The sequence below is a fragment of the Rhamphochromis sp. 'chilingali' genome (genome assembly GCF_963969265.1).
Source record: "Rhamphochromis sp. 'chilingali' genome assembly, chromosome: 6".
Classification (NCBI taxonomy): Eukaryota; Metazoa; Chordata; class Actinopteri; order Cichliformes; family Cichlidae; genus Rhamphochromis; species Rhamphochromis sp. 'chilingali'.
In genome coordinates, this window is record NC_137933.1 from 26782747 (window position 1) to 26803555 (window position 20809).

Consider the following 20809-nt stretch of genomic DNA (forward strand, 5'->3'; position numbering starts at 1 on the left):
TTTTGTTCCAGTTTATGTGAGGACAGGCAAGGGAAAAAGATCCCTCTTTCTGCCCTTCAGATGAAACACCCTCTAGTCTGCCTAAAATTATGAAAATATAATTACAAAATTCACGTCTTCAGGAGATGTTTTCTGCCCACTTATACACGCTCCCACACTGACATTTTTTTACTCATGAATGTTTGATATCTTTCTTCCTATAGAAAACCCAGAGTAAATACATGGAAAATATGCAAAAGATAGCTTCCATAACAGTGTTTGTGAAGGTTGTGAGGTGTTGATTGAGGTGCTATGACTGTCATCATGTTGTACACACACAGAGGTGATCATATTTGGACAAAAGGGGAGAGTGCTAAGATGTCAGCAACTTTACCCATCCAGATACATCCATTTAAAGTATTTAAAGTAACCTGCTAATTAGCAATATGTAACAAACGAATCAAATACTCATGGTTTGTTGTTGGAACTCCAGATAAAAGTTTCTGTTACTGAGATTGCCTCTTGGGAAATCAGAAGACGGTGCAGTGAAAGATGGGCGAATAAGAGATATTGTTGCAGAAATAGTTCTATCATTTGAGTTTTGATTGTGAATTTGAAGATCATAAAGTTGAAATCATCAGTAAGAGTTTAGTCTTTTAATGTCTTGCAAGTTTTTAAAAAAAATAGTGTTTAAAAGAAGGATCAAATCGAAGTATCAACCGTGGTCAAATAATAATTTTGATGCATCTATTCTGATCACCTTTTGAACAGGTAAGTTGACTCATCTCCGGAAAACTTTGTTTAATAAAAAAGTTAAAAGCCTACTTTGTGTTGGGGTCTCCTGTACAGAACCTCTCTGGAAGGCAAACGTCTGCTACATAATGAAGAGCTGACAATCATTTTAAGATAAGTAAAACTCTAGTGTGAAACCTGCAAGATATTTTTTAAGGTGCTCTGGGAAGGAACTGGGTTCCATGAAAAGAACAAAAAGATTTCTTTCCAGTAAACAAAATTAAATATCATGTACTGTGTTGGTATTTGGCATATATTTGAAAACATTACTTGAGAAGACAGAAATGCTACAAGGACACATGGTCATAAGAATATGGACAACAGTGAAGATTTGTGTCCTTCACTTTTTTCCCTTAGCCTTTCATTCTAACCTTACCTATCATTTATCGTCTGACTCCTCCCTTTTCCTTCTCTACCCTCCCCTGAGCCACGCCTCAACAATCTCTGTGTATCCATTATTAACAGCCAAGTTGAAAAGATGCAGAGATTAAGGTCCATACCCGAAGCCTTGGAAACTGCTAAGCAAAGACTCACAGCCTTGGCCAGCTGATTGAAGATGTACAACAGAGAGATAGAAGGCAGGAGAATGAACCAGTTGTTCTCCACAGAATGAGCCAAGGTGTACTCTCAGTGGCAGGGGAACAATATGAGAACAGCATCACCAAGGCTGGAGACGGAGCAATACTTCTCCCTGATGGGAGAAGGACACGACCCGTAACAACAATGCTCAGTGGCTAGTGGATCTAAGAGCAGACCACAGCAACCTCCCTGAACAGAGTCCAGTAACCATCACAGTGGGAGACATCCAAGAAAGGGTCTCCAGTATGAAGAATTGGACAGCACCAGGCCCTGACATGGTTCACACCTACTGGCTGAAGAAGCTGACTGCACTCCATGAGTGTCTGGCAGCACAGATGAACCAGCTGCTAGTTGACGAGAGACACCCGGAATGGCTAACTGAAGGCCAGACAGACCTGATCTTCAAGGACCCCCAAAGGGACCGCTCCCATCCAACTACCGACCAATAACCTGCCTTAGTACCACATGGACGCTTCTGTCAGGCATCATAGCGGCCGAGCTAACAGAAGGCAACATTGCAGACATAGAGGACAGTTACAAGCACCTGGGGATCCCACAGGCAAATTGGAACCATGAAGAGGCTGCTAGGAAAGCTGCAACCACCAAGTAGCTGCAGAGGGTCAGGCAAGTCCTGAGGAGTCAGCTGAACGGTAAGAACAAGATCCGGGCTATCAACACCTACGCCCTGCTGGTGATCAGGTACCCTGCTGGGGTAATAAGCTGGCCAAAGGAGGCGATAGAAGCCAGTGACATCAAGACCAGGAAGCTCCTGATCATGCATGGAGGGGTTCACCCCGAGTCCAGCACCCTGAAGCTATATGCTAAGCGGAACGAAGGAGGCCGGGGACTGGTGAGTGTCAGCACCACAGTCCAGAATGAGACAGCCAACGTCCATGAATACATCAGGAGGATGGCTCCAACCGACTCCGTGCTCAGTGAATTCCTCAGGCAGCAGAAACTCAAGAAAGAGGAGGAAGAGGAGGAACCATCATGGAAGGACAGGCCCCTGCACGGTATGTACCACCAGCAGATAGATGAAGTGGCTGACATCCAGAAATTCTACCAGTGGCTGGACAAAGCTGGACTGAAAGACAGCACAGAGGCACTAATCATGGCAGCACACAACTCTGAGCACAAGATCCATAGAGGCTGCGGTCTACCACACTAGGCAAGATGTGTGTGTGTGTACACACAGAAGCAATATAGCACCCCTAAAAGTGACCAATCTTGCTAGTTTGTGTGCATCAACATGCCATCACAAGGAATTCAGAGCGTAGCAAAACACAGACAACGGAGGCTCAAATATGTGCACTCGCTACACACACAGAGAAATGCACGTATTCACACAAACACTGAAACCCCCATACATATTTACAAAAGGGGACATGTTCATTGATCTAGAAGTGATTCTAAGTTAAAACAACTACAAAGGACTAAAAAGCACAACCATGCTCTGACGGGTGTGTAAAAGCATGATGTTAATATCTGTGTCTATACCTTTGTCCATCTACATATTTGTGTGTGTATGTGCACGCAAGTGAGTGTGTGTCTAAGTCTACTTGATTCTGTTAAGTCCCTCCAGGTGAGCATTCTGCGTGTGTGCTCCAGTATGGGTCTCAGTATGTGTGCATGCTCTCAGGCAGTAACAGTTCAGGTCACTGACTCTTGCTATTTAATGTTAAAGTTCTGGCTGTATTGTTGTCTGTGTGCATTTGTAGATTCTTGAAAGAAGAGACCCAAAATCGATTCAATTCTTGGTTTTTGTGCATCAACGAGTATGTTCTTTCCAGCCAATGAATCTAGCATTGCATCGTGCTATCCTAGTATGAATCTTAACAATGTTCCCTTACTTTTGTATTCTAGGTGAAAGCCTGCTGCCACCACACTGATGTCACTTTGAAAGTGAAGAAGGAGCTGATTGGATGTTGAGTTGAGGAGAGCAGGAGCTGTTGTCCCTGAAAAAACACAAAAAATAAAGATATCATAGACCAGGTGAATGATTAGAAAAAGCATTAAAGTTTGAGGAATATAATATTAGATATACAGGAAGGAACCCCTTTCTACGTAATGGTGCCTCTTTTTCAGCAAGACTTAGACTATAAGTCTTATTTAAATCCCAGGACCAGCTGGGAAATTATGTGCAGAGAAGGTGAACAACCCCTCACCCTCCATGGATAGCTAGCATTTTAGTGTCCTTATGTGAAGCGGCCTTATATGCCCAGTGAAGCTGCTCAGTGGTCAACACCAGATCACTGTGGTTATAGTGGGTAGCTCCCCGGTGTGCCTTCCTTAGAAGGGCGCAGTCAGTTGTGTGTGGGTGGGTGTGTGCGTTGCCCTATGGGCAACATGTTTTATGTGTGATAGCTGTGTGACAGGTATGTGCTTGGGGCAGGTCACAGGGGAAACTCTGCAGGGAAATCATAAAAGGTTAGATCATTCTTTATCCCTGCCTGTCTTCTTTCTATCCCTTTTTTATTTTCCTTTTCCTCCACCTTCAGTCTCATGGTGACACTCTTCTTACTGACTGCTTAGAATTGGAAGAATTCTGTGTCTTAAAAAGATTTATTCTTTATTTAAGATATATATCATATTTTTGGTATTACAACTCATCCATCACAGCTCTCCGGTGTATGCCATATGTGTGTGTATCTATAGTTTAAGAGCTGCCATATCTAATTCATCATAGATCTTGTGTGTTTGTGTGTGTGTGTATCCATAGTTTAGAAGCTGTCATCTCTCATCCATCATAGGACATTGTTTGCATGTGTGTCTGTGCATAACTTAATGCATTTAGGTGCATGTGTGAGCATGCTGTCTTACCAGAAAATGACCCTAATTTGGGAGCTGTCATGTCTCCTCCATCGTAGATCTCCAGAGAGTCCCAGTTGTGCTCAGTAGCAAATGTCATTACTTGGATCTAAATAGCCAACAATGATAATAAATGAACACAACAGCCAACAGCTTCCTCCAAAATTAGTGTATATCCAGTAGACTATGCATTTATATTTAAGTGTATATATATCTGTACCTGAATCCCAGCCCCTTCACTGACATGAATCCTCCACAGACAATTGAGACTGTTTGGGTAGGGTTCAGGATAGCCAGGAGACAGTATTGTCCCGCGACGTTCAGTCAAATTACCACTGCAGGGAACTAGAATGAAGACATAAAATCCACAATTCTTGGCAAAACATTATAACTAAATGCCAACAGATGGGGCAGGATATTGGAATATGGCTCTTCGTTCCTAAAAAAACACAATATGGTCTTCAAATTATAACAACAGCGAGCCAGACAGGAAAAATAGGAAAACAAACACCTTTTATGGCATAAACTGAGGTGAAAGTTGAGGCTTTTTACAAAAAACACAGCTTTCAACAGGAACCCTAGAGTTCACATGGATGCATTTAGTTTTAGAATTAAACTTCAATCATTACTCTCATTAACTAGTACAAGATGCTTCACAGAAAGGACTAATTACTCAAGGCCTTTTTTCATCTGCGTTTTCATCAGTGCTCTCTGGGGATTTTAAATGTCATCAGCGAAGTATCCCAGAATGCACTGCATGCCAACGAGTATGACATTGATGGTGAAGAGCTTAGGCTTAATGCTGCTGTTTGTTTCAGAGGACAGCTGTTAAGTTGTTTTATTAATTTTTTCTGGGGTTTTTTTTCAGGTAGTCCTTCAGTCTTTCGCTTATCCAGATTTTGCATTAATACTTAATAATACTCAAGTCTGCACAGACCTGTTCAGGGATCTAAGGTCCTGCTTGCTGGGTGACATCAAGCAGTCATACTGATGACTCTCACCCTGGCTCTCAAAATGACAGTTGGCAATGTTTACAGTCATGCCAGGGAAAACAGATATATCTCCCTTTGGTTATCTATTGTTATCTCCTTTGTTGTGTTTCAAATGTGATCTCATTCTTACTGGAAGATAAAACTGGATCATTGATTTGAAAGAGATATTGTTTTGCTGTCAGTCTGTCTGATGGTTAAAGTCAAACTACGTGTGGCCTTTGGGGTCCTTTGCACAGTTATCCAAAATTATAAACAACTGGGGACTTTTTTGATGCTTAAGACAATTTTTAGTCTTACCTATACAAGTTGGTGTTGTTGTGTTCCACTGCGCAAGGGCACCTGGTACCGCCTGGCACCGAATCGCATTGGATCCCTTTAATAGATATCCTGGATTGCACTCAAACCGAACCACAGAGCCCACTGAGAACTCTGAACTAATCCGCCTGCCATACCGAGGCTCAGGTACTGAACTGCACTGGCTGTCACTGGTCCGAGGGACAGCTACAATAATGAGAGGAATGACATGATTCAAGATGAGGAAAGACGGGATATAAACATATGAGCAGGGAGACTTTGAAGTTAATCTTGAATTGAACATATGTTATTGTGTTTAAGTGAACACATGTCAAACACAGAGAGAATTACCTTGGTAGACAAAGTGAAAGCCTCTAGCTGATTGGCCACTTTTAGCATTGAACCGGAGCATGATTTGATTGGAAGTTGCCAATGGCAGCGTCTCTCCTGAGAAAAAAACAAAACAAAACACATACATCACAATGATTTCAAAATGAAGACAACAGCAACAACATACAGATCCTTTTTAAACCTACATGTGCTACAAAGATACAGACTCTCAGTTCCACAAACATTCACTGTGCATTTAAGTATATGTTAAGTGCCTATATATTTAAGAGTACCAGCTTCCATTCATAACTCAGCAATAAGCAGGGTTTTTCATTCTTTTTCGCTTTTTGGTAAAATATGTGCCTCACAAGAATTAAAATGCAAAACAAAGACGCACACACACGTGCACACACCATCTCAGCAGGCATACACAAACAGAGATTTATATGCACACACATACGCAGGCAAATGAAGTAACAGTGATAAATGGGTAAAACATGGCCTGGTGTGGCTGACATTTAGAACCATCATTAGCAGCACGGGGATCAGGATGTGTGTGCGTATGTGTAAGTCTGGTATGTGTGTATGTGAGTTAATATGTTTGTGAGTCAGGGAAATCAGTCAGTTAGGTGGAACAATGTGCTACAAAGCTGTTTGCCCCCTTTTTTCTTGTGTATGCGTGTGTGTGCACATGTGAATGCGTGCGTGAGTAACGGGTAATGATGCGGATAACATTATTTTGTAAAGCGTGGTATGTTTCATTCGTTTTCAGCCAAAAAAAAAAAAAAAAAAAAAACCTCAACGCAAAAAACCCAAATGAACTTCAAGGTATGAGTCATTCATTCTATATATACCATTACCAATTAAATTAGACGGGTTGTATTTATCAGAAAAAAGGCAGCTACATCCAGTCAACACACATAAGTCTCACTGATCTATGAGCACAAAAAAGCAAAAATGTAAGCTCGTTTGTCTTTTTATCAAACTTTAAACCACTCCACTATTATAAGGAACTTTACTCGTAGTTGTAGTTACATTGTTTACTAAACACAGTCATTTTCTTCCCTTATAATTCTACAAACAAAAGGAGGTAGCAAAAGTGGGGGAGAAAAAGAATAAACACAAGAAAGAAAATATTCTGAAAGTTATGATTTTGACATAAAGGAACTAAACGTCACTTCTAAGGGGATTCCCCTGCAGCGTGCCTCCAGGCCATAACACACGAAATTCACACAAAAGTTAAACTCTGAGGCGATGCCTTCGCACTTTACCAGCAACGATGTTAATCTTTTTTTTTTTTTTATTTATTTAACAAATTATTATTAATATCCTTTCATCTAGATCAAATTAGTCATATCTTTCTATTTCCATCCATCTGTATTACTGTGTAAAGACTCAAAACATTGGCAAGCTGGGGTGACTCAAAGTTGGAAGATAAGAAAACCCATGGAGAATTCTGTTAAGGAGTATCAGTGCTACTGTATGTTGTATGGCCCCAGTGAGACGCTTTCCACTGCTGATTTCCTCTTGTAAAGATAACCCGTAATGGATTTTCACCAAATACATCACTGTCAAATAAATTGTGATAACGACCACTGGTGCTGTGTTCTACAGCCCCCCAGAGCTGCTTTCTTACAGAAGATTTCATTATTTTTCTCTTTCGAAAACAGCTCAACAGTGCAAAAAAAAGGAAAAAAAGGAAAATTGTAGGTGGGGCAGCTTTTCAAAAGTATAATATCATGCATATATAAGTGAAAAAACAATAAAATAACAGTTTCTTTGATGACAATATAATATTAAAAATATAAAAACTGCATTCCTCAGGCTGCGTCTGGCTGTTTCTGGCACTAGAGTTGATCAACAGACTCACCTGAATGTGAACCAGCCAGGGAGCTGAGCAATCGGGCGTTGTCATTGGGTCCATCAAACAGTTCCACTGAGTCATTCATTGCTGTTTGGAAGACAGCAAACTGACCAAACACCACTGGACAAAAAAAAAACAAAAAAAACAGACAAATAAAAACAAATTGGGACAAATGATTATTTCAAAATTTGAACAAGTCTTCTGTGCTTTGATTACAAGACTGACTGTAAGCAGTTTTGTAATTATGCACTTACCGAACTGAGGCGACACTGTGATGTAATAGGAGCAAGTCTGTTTTGTCGTGTAGTTTAAAGGATAGTTTGGAGACAAAACGACCCCTTCAGATCCACCGTACTGTCCTCCGCATGGCGCTGTGCACAGAAGGTGATTATTAGAAGCTTTTCATTTAATAGATTTTAGAATGTTATTTAGATATTTTACAACTACAGCACAATAGCCACATGTTTTATAAAGTAGTAAATAAACACATTATTTGAAAATATGCATACCAAAGTACACAAAACCAGGGTATTCTAAATTAAATGAACTCACACTGATGCACACAAATTTTGATTGTTGCAAATTGTGGAGATACTACTGCACAATTAAAAGTGTGCACGTAGCTGCAGTTCTTGGACATATAAAAACCGTATTATTAAAGAACAGTAGATACCGAAAGGACGTAGAATACCAACCCAATACTAATTATTCATCCAACCTGTTGTTTAGCCCAAACAGGTCACCAATCAATCACAAGGTCAACACAGAGAAACAGACAACGACATACAGCTAGAGTCACCCGCTAAACTAACATGCAAAGAGCAGGAGGAAGTCCACGGAGGCACATGAGAACTTACAAACTCGGCACAGAATCTGACTGAGAGGTTTAAACCGGGAGCCTTTTTGCTGTAAGGTGACAGTGCTAAGTACTACACCAACATGCTGTCCCCAATATTAATTAATTTGATGTTAAAAAGACACAGATGCAACTTAGTATGCAGGACTTGGCATTGGTATGTAATATGATACGGTGGTGGTCATATTCATAGCGATGATTCAGGTCTGAAATCCTGTCTCACAGAACATTTGATCAGTGCAGCAGTAACCCCTTGCTCACTTGCATTAATGAAGTTGAGCCCTTCAGGCTCACAGCAGTCTGCTAACATTTGGTATTAACTATATATCCAAACAAATGTGTTTGCGATGCTCTCCATAATATTTCTGCATAAGCTCCACCTGCTACTTTGTAAAATGATTTTAGTAGGAGTCTTAATCAAGGTTGATTAAGACTCCTAGAACCTCTACAACGACGTTAGATCAAACATGTAAATGTAATGCAGAACTACATAATATTTATCAATTCAAGTGTGATAAATGTTTTTGAATCTTATTGTCTTGAGTAGGGATGGGTACCGGTGTCCGGTGCCATGATGGCACCGGTTCTGACATAAACGGTAGTAACCAGACCGAAAAGCAGCGCACATTTCGGTGCTTTATTTCGGTGCTTTTTTTTCCTGAGCTGTGATACACTTTAGATTCTAGCCAATCATTTTACGTTTCCGAGGATAGTAGGCGGGGCCAGGTACGTAAGTTCTGTTAAAGCAGAGCTACAGATTAAAAATGCCCAAGGCGAAGCGGTTAAAAGTCTGGCTGTACTTCATAGCAAAATATTGTAACGATGGTTAAGTGTTATTGTACAGTGACATGTTGGTGATCTCTGCACACTGTTGTTGTTCCTTTAAGATTCATGTTTGGTTGTGGTGTACAGGAAGGGGTGGGGGGGACCTGGTTGTTCTGTGTGTGTGCCAGGCTGAAGAGAGGTGTAGTTCGAGAGCGCTTCCCCCTGAGTTAACAACCCGCTGGCTTATGTGCCAAATAAACGGACAAACTGAGACCCCAACCGTCTGGTTCTTGTGAACGTTACATTGGTGTCAGAAGTGAAGAAAGAAAAAAGAACCCCAGAACGCCCGACACCCTGTTGCTGGCGACGCTTGCCGTTACGAGACGAGGATGTTGCCGGGCAAGATTAAGAAGGAGACGGAGGAGAGGGAGGTTCGTCCGCGCTCGCCCGCCCATGGAGTGAGGGAAACGGCGCTGCGGCTGTCTGCCGAGGCTGGATTTTCTCCAGGTTTGACTAGGCTCGGGAACTGTTCGCACAGCGGCCGCGATTCCGGCGGGAAGGAGTCGACCTCGCTTGGCGCGCCGTCACGTGATGTAAACAAACATGGCGGCGCCCAGCAAGCTGCAGCGAATATAAAAACGCCTAAGTTCAGCGGCAAGACGCCATGGGAAGTGTTTATCGCACAGTTCGAGCTGTTAGCTGTCGCAGCTGGCTGGTCTGAGGAACATAAAGCTCTCCAACTGGCTTTGTGTCTGTGTGAGGATGCAGCTGCATGCCTGCTGCTGCTGACCGAGGAGCAGAGGGGAGATTATAATGCTCTGGTCGGAGCACTTCAGAGGCGCTTCGGGCAGTATAACCAACCAGTGCTGCTGAGGTCGGAGTTCCACAACAGACGCAGATTGCCAGGCGAGCCCCTCCGCATTTTGGCCCATGAAATCGAGTGCCTTTGCCGGAGGGCGTATGACAGCATGCCACCATCAGTGCAAGCGGAGTTAGCTCGGGACCAGTTCCTGCAGGCCCTGAGCCCTAAAGAGCTCCGTATGCAAACTCAGCTTGCTCGGCCAGCCACACTCAGTGCAGCCCTGGAGCTAGCGTTGGAGAGGGAGATGCTTGCAGGATCCTCTGGGGGCGCTGATGACGCACACGTGGTGAGGGCTGTGTCAGCACCTGTGGAACAGATGGAGACGCCAGCGGGCTTGTGCAGTTTGGTGCAGGCGGCTTCGCTGCAGTCGCCTTCCCCTCGGGCTGGCCCACACCGCCGACCACAGAGCTGCTGGGGATGTGGACAACCCGGACACCTCATCAGGCAGTGCCCCAAGCTTGCAGCGGTTCAGGGAAACGCCCACGGGCCCGTGTAGGCGGGAGTACACGGGCCTGGGAGAACGACATCCCCACACCACCGCCACCTCCACCCGGTGCGGCCATCGCTGTGGGCTGGACCCAGGTTGGCGGCTTTTGCCATGTTCCAGTGACGATCGCGGGGATGTCCTGTACGGCCCTGCTGGACACGGGGTCCAATGCAACGCTGGTCCGACCCGATATTGTCCCAACCGGAGCTGCTGTGCAACTTAAGACTGTGACCGGTGATCTGGCCCCAATGAGAGGGAGGGGAGTGTTCCAGTTCAAGGTGGGGGACCTCGGTGTGTCTTATGCTGCCTGGGTGGCTGACGTGCAGGACGCCTGCATCCTTGGGCTGGATTTTTTACGAGCCATTGGCGGTGTACTGGACTTAGGCAAAGGCTTCCTCGTAACCCCTGATGGGAAGAAGGTGCCGCTTATTCCTCCCCCGGTCTGCACAGCATCTGCCGCGGCGTCCACCTCCACCGCAGAGACCGCTGCAGACCCGCCAGCAGAACAGCGAGCGGAGGAGGAGGAGGAGAGGCTCTTAGCAGTGAGGAGTATCTGGTCAAAGAACTGTGAGGGGCTGACTCCACAGCAGCAAGAGAGTCTATGGCAGGTACTAAAAGAGTTTAGTGACATTTTTGCCCTGAAAGAAAGTGATGTTGGCTTGACACACTTGGTAGAGCACGTCATTGAGACCGGGGATGCCCAGCCTATTAAAGTGCGCCCACGCCGCCTGCCCCTGGCTCATCAGGAGGCTGCGGACAGAGAGTTGTGTGAAATGATGAAGGCGGGCATCATAGAGCCATCTGATTGCCCGTGGGCCTCCGCGGTGGTGATGGTGCCTAAGAAAAAAAGTCCTAGGATGCGTTTCTGTGTGGACTACAGACCACTCAACAAAGTGACGAAGAAGGACTCTTACCCCCTTCCCAGGATTGATGAGTCTCTCGACTTAGTAGCCGGGTCCTCCTGGTTCTCCACCCTGGACCTGCGGAGTGGCTACTGGCAGGTGCCACTGTCCCCGGAATCCAGACCGAAGACAGCCTTCTGCACTAACAGGGGACTATGGCAGTTCAAAGTCCTGAGCTTTGGTCTTTGCAATGCTCCTGCGACCTTCGAGAGGCTTATGGACAGTGTGCTGGCTGGCGTCCCACGGCAACGGTGTCTGGTTTACCTGGATGACCTTCTAGTGCACGGGAGCTCCTTTGATGCTGCCCTGGATGCCCTGAGACAAGTGTTGGAGAGGGTGGCAGCTGCAGGCCTGAAGCTGCACCCCGACAAGTGCCACTTCATGAGGAGGGAGGTGGAGTTTCTGGGCCACAAACTGGGTCGTGAGGGCATCAGCACGTTGGAGGAAAAAATTCACACCATTACCGAGTGGCCCACACCAGCAGACCAGAAACAGCTCAAAAGCTTCCTAGGACTGGCGTCTTATTACAGGAGGTTTGTGAAGGGCTTTTCCTCCATAGCCGCACCACTCTTCCACCTGCTGCAGAAGGACCGTGACTTCATCTGGACCCGGGACTGTCAGCAGGCGTTCGACACCCTCCGCAGATCGCTGACAGAGTCTCCAGTCCTTGCCCCCCCTGACCCCGCCCTGCCTTTTGTCCTGGACACTGACGCAAGTAATGTGGGGCTGGGAGCGGTGTTGTCGCAGGTTGGGCCGGAAGGGGAGAAGGTGGTGGCGTACTTCAGCCGGGTCCTGAACAGGAGTGAGCGGCGCTACTGTGTCACACGACGAGAGCTGTTGGCTGTGGTGGCGGGGGTGAGACACTTTAAGTACTACCTGTGCGGCACAGCATTTGTTATCAGAACTGATCATGCTGCCCTTCAGTGGCTGATGTCTTTCAGGGAGCCAGAGGGACAGGTGGCTCGCTGGCTGGAGGAGCTCCAAGCCTTCAATTTCACTGTGGAGCACAGAGCAGGGACGCACCATTCTAACGCAGACGCCCTCTCTCGTCCCCCATGTGCTGCAGCTGGCTGCCGTTACTGTGAGAAGCGAGAGGAAATAGAGCGGGAACTCACGACAATAGACGGAGCAGCACAGCTCGCCTGCAGGGCTCTTCTGATGGTGGATGCAGCGGAGTGGAGGGCACGGCAGGAACAAGACACGGACCTGCTGCCGGTCCTGCAGTGGCTGGAGAAGGGGGAGCAACCCCTTTGGGATGAGGTCACTGGGTTTTCCATCTGTACCAGGGGGCTATGGGCCAAGTTTGCAGCTCTCAGGCTGAAGGAGGGGGTGTTGGAGCGTGCCTGGAAGGATCCTGCCACGGGGGAGGAGAGGTGGCAGGTTGTGGTGCCAAGGTCGCTGAGGTCAGCTGTGCTGGAAGCCTGCCATGGGAGCACTGGCTCCGGCCACTTTGGGGTCTCCAAGACTCTCCGCCGCCTCCGCCAGGGCTATTACTGGGGTCAACAGCAGAGGGACGTGGAGGACTTTTGCCGCAGCTGTGATGCATGTTCCTCACACAAAGGGCCACAGGACCAGTCCCGGGCTCAGCTTCAGCAGCAACCAGCAGGAGCCCCAATGGAGCGAGTAGCTGTGGACGTCATGGGCCCATTTCCTCGCACAGACAGAGGAAACCGCTATGTTCTTGTGGCCATGGACTATTTTACCAAGTGGCCGGAAGCATACGCCATCCCAGATCAGGAGGCTGAGACGGTCGCTGATGTATTAGTGGAGGGGATGTTCAGCCGCTTTGGAACAGCAGAGACCCTCCACAGTGACCAGGGGCGTAACTTTGAGTCCAAGGTATTTGCTGCCATGTGTGAACGCCTTGGGACTAAGAAAACCCGCACCACCCCACTTCACCCCCAAAGCGATGGGCTGGTGGAAAGGTTTAACAGGACGCTGGCCCAGCAGCTAGCCATCCTTACCTCAGAACACCAACGGGACTGGGATTACCATCTTCCCCTTACCCTCATGGCCTACAGGTCGGCAGTACAGGACTCCACCCAATGTACGCCTGCCCTGCTCATGTTAGGGAGAGAGCTGAGAACTCCTGCAGAGTTGGCTTTTGGGAAGCCCCCGGACGCGCCAGAGGCACCACCGGGCCGGGACTACGCAAGGAAGCTGCAGGACCGGCTGGATTCTGCACATTCCTACGCCCGAGAGCAGCTGGCGAAGGCAGGCCTGCGCCAAAAGAGGAATTACGACATCACCACTAAGGGGAGGCACTTCCATGCTGGGGAGCTGGTGTGGGTCTACAGCCCAAAGAGGAAGAAGGGACGGTGTCCTAAACTGGATAGCAGCTGGGTGGGGCCTTGCAGCGTCCTAGAGCGAGTAGGGGAGGTTGTTTACAGGGTGCAGTTGCCTCCTAGGGGGAGGATAGTAGCGCTGCACAGAGACCGGATGGCCCCCTACAGAGGGCAGTCCCTCCCCTCCTTTCCTGAGGGACGTGTACAGAGCGTCCGTGACCCTGCTCAGAGGGACCCCCGACCGGGGCTGCGTTCCCCTCCCTCGGACTCTCCACCCCAAAGCCCCGAAGCTCCGCGTCCACCTCAGGGGCTCAGGAGGTCAAGGAGGGAACGTAGGCTACCACCCCGCCTCAGAGACTGTGTCGTTCCCTCGGGGACGAGGAACTTATTGCTGGGGGGGCAGTGTAACGATGGTTAAGTGTTATTGTACAGTGACATGTTGGTGATCTCTGCACACTGTTGTTGTTCCTTTAAGATTCATGTTTGGTTGTGGTGTACAGGAAGGGGTGGGGGGGACCTGGTTGTTCTGTGTGTGTGCCAGGCTGAAGAGAGGTGTAGTTCGAGAGCGCTTCCCCCTGAGTTAACAACCCGCTGGCTTATGTGCCAAATAAACGGACAAACTGAGACCCCAACCGTCTGGTTCTTGTGAACGTTACAATATGCAAACTCAGCAGCCTGCAACAAGTGCTTTAAGCTGATACTGTGATACTGTCAAAGGAGGTAACACCTCAAATCCGATTAAAAACCTGGCGACGCATAGCGTTTTTTTTTAAAAGCCCAGAAATGCGCCGTATTTGATAGCTTGCTGCGAGACCTCACACCGAGCACATCTACTGCGGGTGGGTTGCCTGTTATGCAACATCCCCCAAAAACACGAAGAGGAGAGTCCTGGCCCCTAGCCCTGCCAGTGTAGCAGAAATGATGACGGATGATGATGGCAGCAGCAGCCGTTCTTCTCTGCGTGAGTAGGCTAACCACGTTATTACATTAATGCATGTAAGGTGAACTAGCAAACATCATCATAGCTACATGCTGCTGTCTTCTTGTTTGATGGCAGATACTCCCTTCACCCTGGCTAAAAAGGCTAAAATGACCAAAGAAAAAGTGGAAAACAGTTAAACATGAGAGGTTTAGGACAAAGTTTGTGTTTTTTCCATTGTTTAAGCACTGCTTCCAGCCAAGAGTGATACCATATATGCCCCATAGCTGCAGAAAAGGCTAACATTGTTATATTTTTACAAAAAACAGCTGAACATGAGAGGTTTTTGGACCAATTTTGTGTTCTCCATTCTTTAAGCACCGGTTTGAGCACCGTTTGAGCACCGGCACCGTTTCAAAAGTACCGATTTGGCACCGGTATCGGATAAAACCTAAACGATACCCATCCCTAGTCTTGAGAGTAATCACTGTTCCAAAATGTATATAAAAGGCAGTCCTAGGCACTATGAAATAAATTACTCCCTGAGGACATTCAGATTCTGCTAGGTAAGACTTACAGTGGAGCTATGCCATTACTTGGCTCACAGAATCATATTTTAGGATGGTTCATTAGTTAACAGCACATTTAAATACTGTTAACTGGAAACTGTCCATTCATTATAGGATGTTTGCTTGTTTGTGTTGGTTCCATAACAGACTGGAAATCTGCTTAATGGATAAAATTCTCACACGGTGTCATGACCTTATATAATATAAATAAATATAGACAAAGATAAACATAGCCATCATTTAGAGTACAGAACAGTGAGTTTTTGTTCAGTGACATGTTGTTGTACTCATATATTGCACATTGTGCACATTGTACGCATAAAAAATATGCGTACAATGTGCACAAAGTTTAAATGTTGCGAGCCATTTAAAGGTTTAGAAGGTTTATACTCGCAACCAAGTGCAGGAATGTCTATATTTTGGTGCTCTTTTATTTTTTTATTTCTTATCAAGTGTACTTTTCTTTCAATCTCCAGAGTGGCAGGAAAAAATCCCGTGGATAAGGTGAAAAGGAAACACTCACCTCGCCCTCATTACTATCACTGAGCAAAGCCCTCAACACCCAGTGGAACTGTGGAACTGCTCAGTGGTCAACAGATCAAAGTCTGTTTGTTCTGGACAGTCTCCAGGAGTGACACTGTGCGAGTGTGATCAGTAACATATCGAAAAAGCACACGTTGACTATCAGTAGCAATTATCTGAAAAAACTAAATATCAAAATAAAAAAAAATGTACCCTAACTTGCAGAAACAAATGCCCTTACATATCCTTAACATCAAGGGTCAGCGTAGCCTCATTGTTCCACTTCAATCTGTTTTTAAGATACAAAGAAAAATAAGATAAAAAACTTGAATGCGTTAGTGTAACTTTAACGCTCTAGGTTACTGATTAGAAGGTCAGGGTTTAAAGCCCCAACACTTCCAAACTCCTACACTGAGCCTGTGAGAAAAGCCCTTAGGCCTATCTGCTCCAGGGGCAACATATCATAGCTGACCCTGGACTTTAATCTGAGGCTCTTAACAAGCTGGGATATGCAGGGGAAAAAATATCACTATACTGTAATACACGTGAAAATAAAAGCATCCTCTTCTGCTCCACTGCTACTCTACAACTAAGGTAACAACATTTCAAGGAACATTTGGCATTAGTGGCCAAACAGTTTCATCCGCTTTGCTGCTTCAGTTATTTAGGGACATAATGTTGCAATAAAGCGTACAGATTTTAGCCATGTCTCTTTTTCATTTTTTTCCCTGTTCCTGGGAGCACTGCCCATTACAAAAGAAGCTGGCAAGCATATCATTACTCTAATCTCTTGCGTTTTTTTTCTCTTTTCTTCTTCTTCTTTTTTTTAATCCAACTGACTGCAATTGGCTCCAAAGTTGTTTAGTTTAGCAGAAAACTTGTGTTGTCCCCAAATATCACTTGGGCCGTTGTGGCTCCAAGGCTTTGTTATATAATGTAAACGTCTTCTGATATCTATCTGGGCATGTGCATTTGTGTATGAGAGTGTGTATGTATGATATTCACTTAGGATATATAGGAAATCTCATTTTTCATCTCATCATTAAATGTGGGAAATTGGTAAAATATACATATATTTTTTAAAAAGTGATGTCTCCACTTAACGGAGTAAAAAACAATCAACGACACTGTGGATTCTTTGGGAAAAAAAGCCTCACGCATTTACCCATAAACAACACATCCCATGGCACTATGAAGCATTAAGTGTGATGCAGCAGCAACACTTGGTGGCTATATATCACATTAAAAACAATTCAGGAGAGGGCTATAACAAAGAGCCACATGTTCTTTCATAAGTGAGACCAAAGTTCTGGTGCACCCTCTTCAAAGTAGTTAGTTCCTCTTGACAACAACACAGCAGGATAAAAACTTTAGTGGCTGAATTTATGTGGTGCTGTGCAAGAGCACAGTGTGGGATCTCCTGTATTAGTGTAGTGCAGTTTCAAAAATAGCCTATTAATCCATACCACCAATGCATGACCCACAAGAAACACACCTAACAGTAGCTTGTTCCATCTTTTTGCACCCCCAAGGGAGCTGCAAACCTTTTGCGAGAACAGCATGTGGGTGTGCAGACATTTATATTGCAGGTTAGGTCAGCAGAGGTCATTGACATTTGTGTAAGTGTCTCTGAATGTGTGCGTGCATGTGTGTGCACAAAAAAAACAGCAGCAACTAGCAAATCTGTCAGTGTCACCTTCCCCGGCACACGCACACACTCACCATGTAAGTCTTATCCCTTCCCTTCTCACCTTGTCCGGCCTCTGCTCTTCTCGTCTTGCTATGGTGTGTATCACTTTGGCTTAGTCCCAATGTGCACCCACAATATCAGCTGTGATCCCTAGTGGACTATAATTAGCGTCACCTCCGTGCTTGTTGAAAGTGTGAGAGCATGGGAGTGCAAAGGTTATAAGGACAGCCTGAGAACTGGGCCAGCACTCTGTGAATTAATATACTGCCTGGGTTAGAGGTCCATCTGTGAAACTAAGAAGTGACACTAAGGGTGTGGGTTCATATGTGGTTTCATAAAACTGTCTGATAGTAATTTAAAACACAGTATCATGTTAGCCTAAACGTTGTTAGTTGGTAGCCCCTCTAATGTTATTTTTCTTTCCCCTTTTGGATGATTTTGAACATCCACTTCAACAGCCCCTTGAGGATAATTCCCTCAAGCAAAGATTTCAGCATTTCAGTCTTGCGAAAACTGTGGGCTCAAAAATTCCACCAGAGAGCCCTGAAGCACTTTCCGATTTCTCAGTAGTACAGCCTTGAGCCCTCAAGGACTTATCTGCAACATATGTCATAGTCTTTGAGTCCATGTGTGGACATTAAGACTCACTCGGTAAAACTGATTTACATCCTAAGAAAATAAATACAACAAAACTTGGTTTCTACTTCTTTGCTAGACAGTTGCTGTACTCCCACCTACTCATCCTCCACCTCCTCCCCACTCATATCCCTCTCTACTTTCTTCCTGTTTCCTAAAGCATCATAGTAATCATGCTCTTTCTTTCTTCTATTGATTGATACTTTCTGGATTGATTTTTGTTGTGCTGTAGCATTCAAACCCTCAGGTCTAGAGGTCTTGTCTTGATCTACCCACAATCTCCCAGTGGTGCTGCTCTAGGCTCAGGTGTCAGCCTTATCAAAAGCCTTCACACACACACACACACATGCGCTTTGATCATTCACACCCTCTGTCTCTCTCTCTCACACACACACACACACACACACACACACACACACACACACACACACACACACACACACACACACACACACAAATAAATGCAAAAGATGCTATGCAAGTCACTCTCTTTCTCTCACACATCTACGAGCTTTGATCATCAACACACACACACACACACACACACACACACACACACACACACACACACACACACACACACACACACAACACTCTTGTAGTACTTTCTGCGTCTCATTTTCCCTTTTCTCTCATACAAATATAAAGACACACAAACACACACATACAGGCACAGCAGGGCTCATGGTGGCAGCAGGAGTACAGGAAAGAGTTTTGAAATGTCCTAAACTTTTAAAGTTGGGTTGCAGTTCATCCAGTAAGTGTTTTTTGGAACCATAAACACAGCCGCTGCTGTCACTTCAACATTTCAAGAAAAGGATTCATTTGTCAACAGCGTAATAACCACAGTTCTTGAGCACAACATATACACAACAGAATCCATTATTTATACTATGAAGCACAATGAGAATGAAATCCATGAAAACTTCAGGAAAAAAAATGGTTATGCCATTTGCTTTGCATGTCTTGCACATTTCAAATTTTTTCTCATAGAAAGTAGCAGTAAAATGAAAGTAGTAAAGTATATGTAAGTCTATAACCCTTTTTATAGAAACGGAATGATTAATACAATATAAGACTTTCTCTGTATTCCCTGTACTACCTCGGATCCGGATTTATCATTTTCACCTTGAAGTTGCAGACATAAAAAAACATACTAAGATCCAAAAAGCCAACATGAAAAGTCCTTTTAGACTTATACCTGCTACTCGCAATATGTTCTCTGGATCAAGTCAACAAGCATGTGCCCTGAACACCAGCAGCACTGGCAGCAAATGCGAGCGTGAATTAACATGGGCAGAATCCACCGAGAAAGCGTGAAATTACCGGTGCTCACTTGGCAAATTCGGTATAATGCACCATGCTACAGCACTCATTCCACCAGTATAACAACTTTAGTCTTTTCATACTTGTCAAGAGATATGCTGCTTTCATTCACCTTTTCATTCCAGTCAGTTCTTGTCTACAATATATTAGGTAATATTTAGTTCTTTAAGTATTGACACTGACCATAAACTCAATATTTCCTCCAGATGTTTTAAATTAAAAGCTCGCCAGGAACAGGAAGCATTATGCCCTATTAGCTCTCTGTAAGGCTTTTAATTGTCCTTCTTCCTTCTTCTGCAGACACAACACATTAACTGTGTTTACAGATAGCACTCGGAAAAAGTTCAGAAGGAATTTTGGATCCTTCTTTCTCCCAGAACTGCTTCATAAGAGCCATATTTATAACCTGCTGGGTGCGAATGGCTCTAAGAGGTTATGATGCATTTCTATTCGATTTAGATCTGGGTCACTTCAATACCAAATATCCTTTGATTAAAATAATTCAGTAAAAGACTTAGTTCTTAGATTTTCTAAGCTTTAACTGAGCTTCCACTGGTTGACAGTCACCCTCACACTATCCCGTAACTTATTTTGATAAAAGCATTTCGCCACAGTGATTCTTTTACAAGTTTACATAATGGCATGCAGTGCTGCTTTTACACTGTAGAGAGTTTTGCACTTTGTTTTTTCTAAATAATTCAACCTTGGCTTATAGTCAAGAAAAGTTGTCACTGAAAAGTTCTGATATTTGGTAATACATTTTTGGAGCACAAAAATATAACTCATCTGCTGATGAGTAATGTAACTTCCAGCTTTTCTACCTTGAATCTAAATACCTTTTATTGATTTCATTTGAATGACTATTTCTTGCCTGAATGTCAACATTGAATAATGTACTTAGTATGGACTTTGTTTGTCTCCTCTATGATCAGTGCTTCTTATGCATAATTCTGCAGGGATCGCTTACTTTTTCTACCACTCTATATGCATGCGTGGTACGATTTTTTGGGGTATGTGTGTACCCATGTGTTCGTTCATGCTGTGTGCGTTTGTAAGGAAACTGCCTCTAGGCGGCACTCTATTATAGCTATGTCACTCTCTCACTTTACCTCTGTGTCTCTTCTCTCACATAAACACACATACACACATGTGGTCTTACACACAACCCTATCAACAGTCACGGAGAATTCCTTCTTTCTCGCACCAGCTCTTAGTTACCATGGAAACCAATAAAAGAGCGGTTTGAGATGGGAGGTGTTTGTATGTGTGTCTAAGAGTGTGTGCGTGCGTGCATGTGTGAGAGAGAGAGAAGGCAAGAAGAGGCAAGAGAGCTAGAGAGAAATTGTGAGAGA

At 44.8% G+C, this 20809-nt stretch overlaps 1 protein-coding gene and 1 long non-coding RNA gene across 2 annotated transcripts in view; one reads left to right on the forward strand and one right to left on the reverse strand.

Moving 5' to 3' along the window:
• The window catches only part of LOC308398014 (CUB and sushi domain-containing protein 1-like), a gene marked incomplete at its 5' end in the record, with an annotated part of 495403 nt that overhangs the window by 66438 nt on the left and 408156 nt on the right, over positions 1-20809 (reverse strand). Inside the window, 7 exons of the mRNA XM_080884378.1 lie at positions 3201-3305; positions 4171-4267; positions 4379-4503; positions 5448-5651; positions 5796-5891; positions 7645-7758; positions 7893-8009. Of these exons, the coding sequence (XP_080740504.1) occupies positions 3201-3305; positions 4171-4267; positions 4379-4503; positions 5448-5651; positions 5796-5891; positions 7645-7758; positions 7893-8009 (858 nt within the window). The remainder of the gene's footprint in view (positions 1-3200; positions 3306-4170; positions 4268-4378; positions 4504-5447; positions 5652-5795; positions 5892-7644; positions 7759-7892; positions 8010-20809) is intronic.
• LOC308398016 overlaps positions 14537-20809 on the forward strand; it is a 30924-nt gene continuing 24651 nt past the window's right edge. Inside the window, exon 1 of the long non-coding RNA XR_013971886.1 lies at positions 14537-14756. This is a non-coding gene — a long non-coding RNA (uncharacterized lncRNA). The remainder of the gene's footprint in view (positions 14757-20809) is intronic.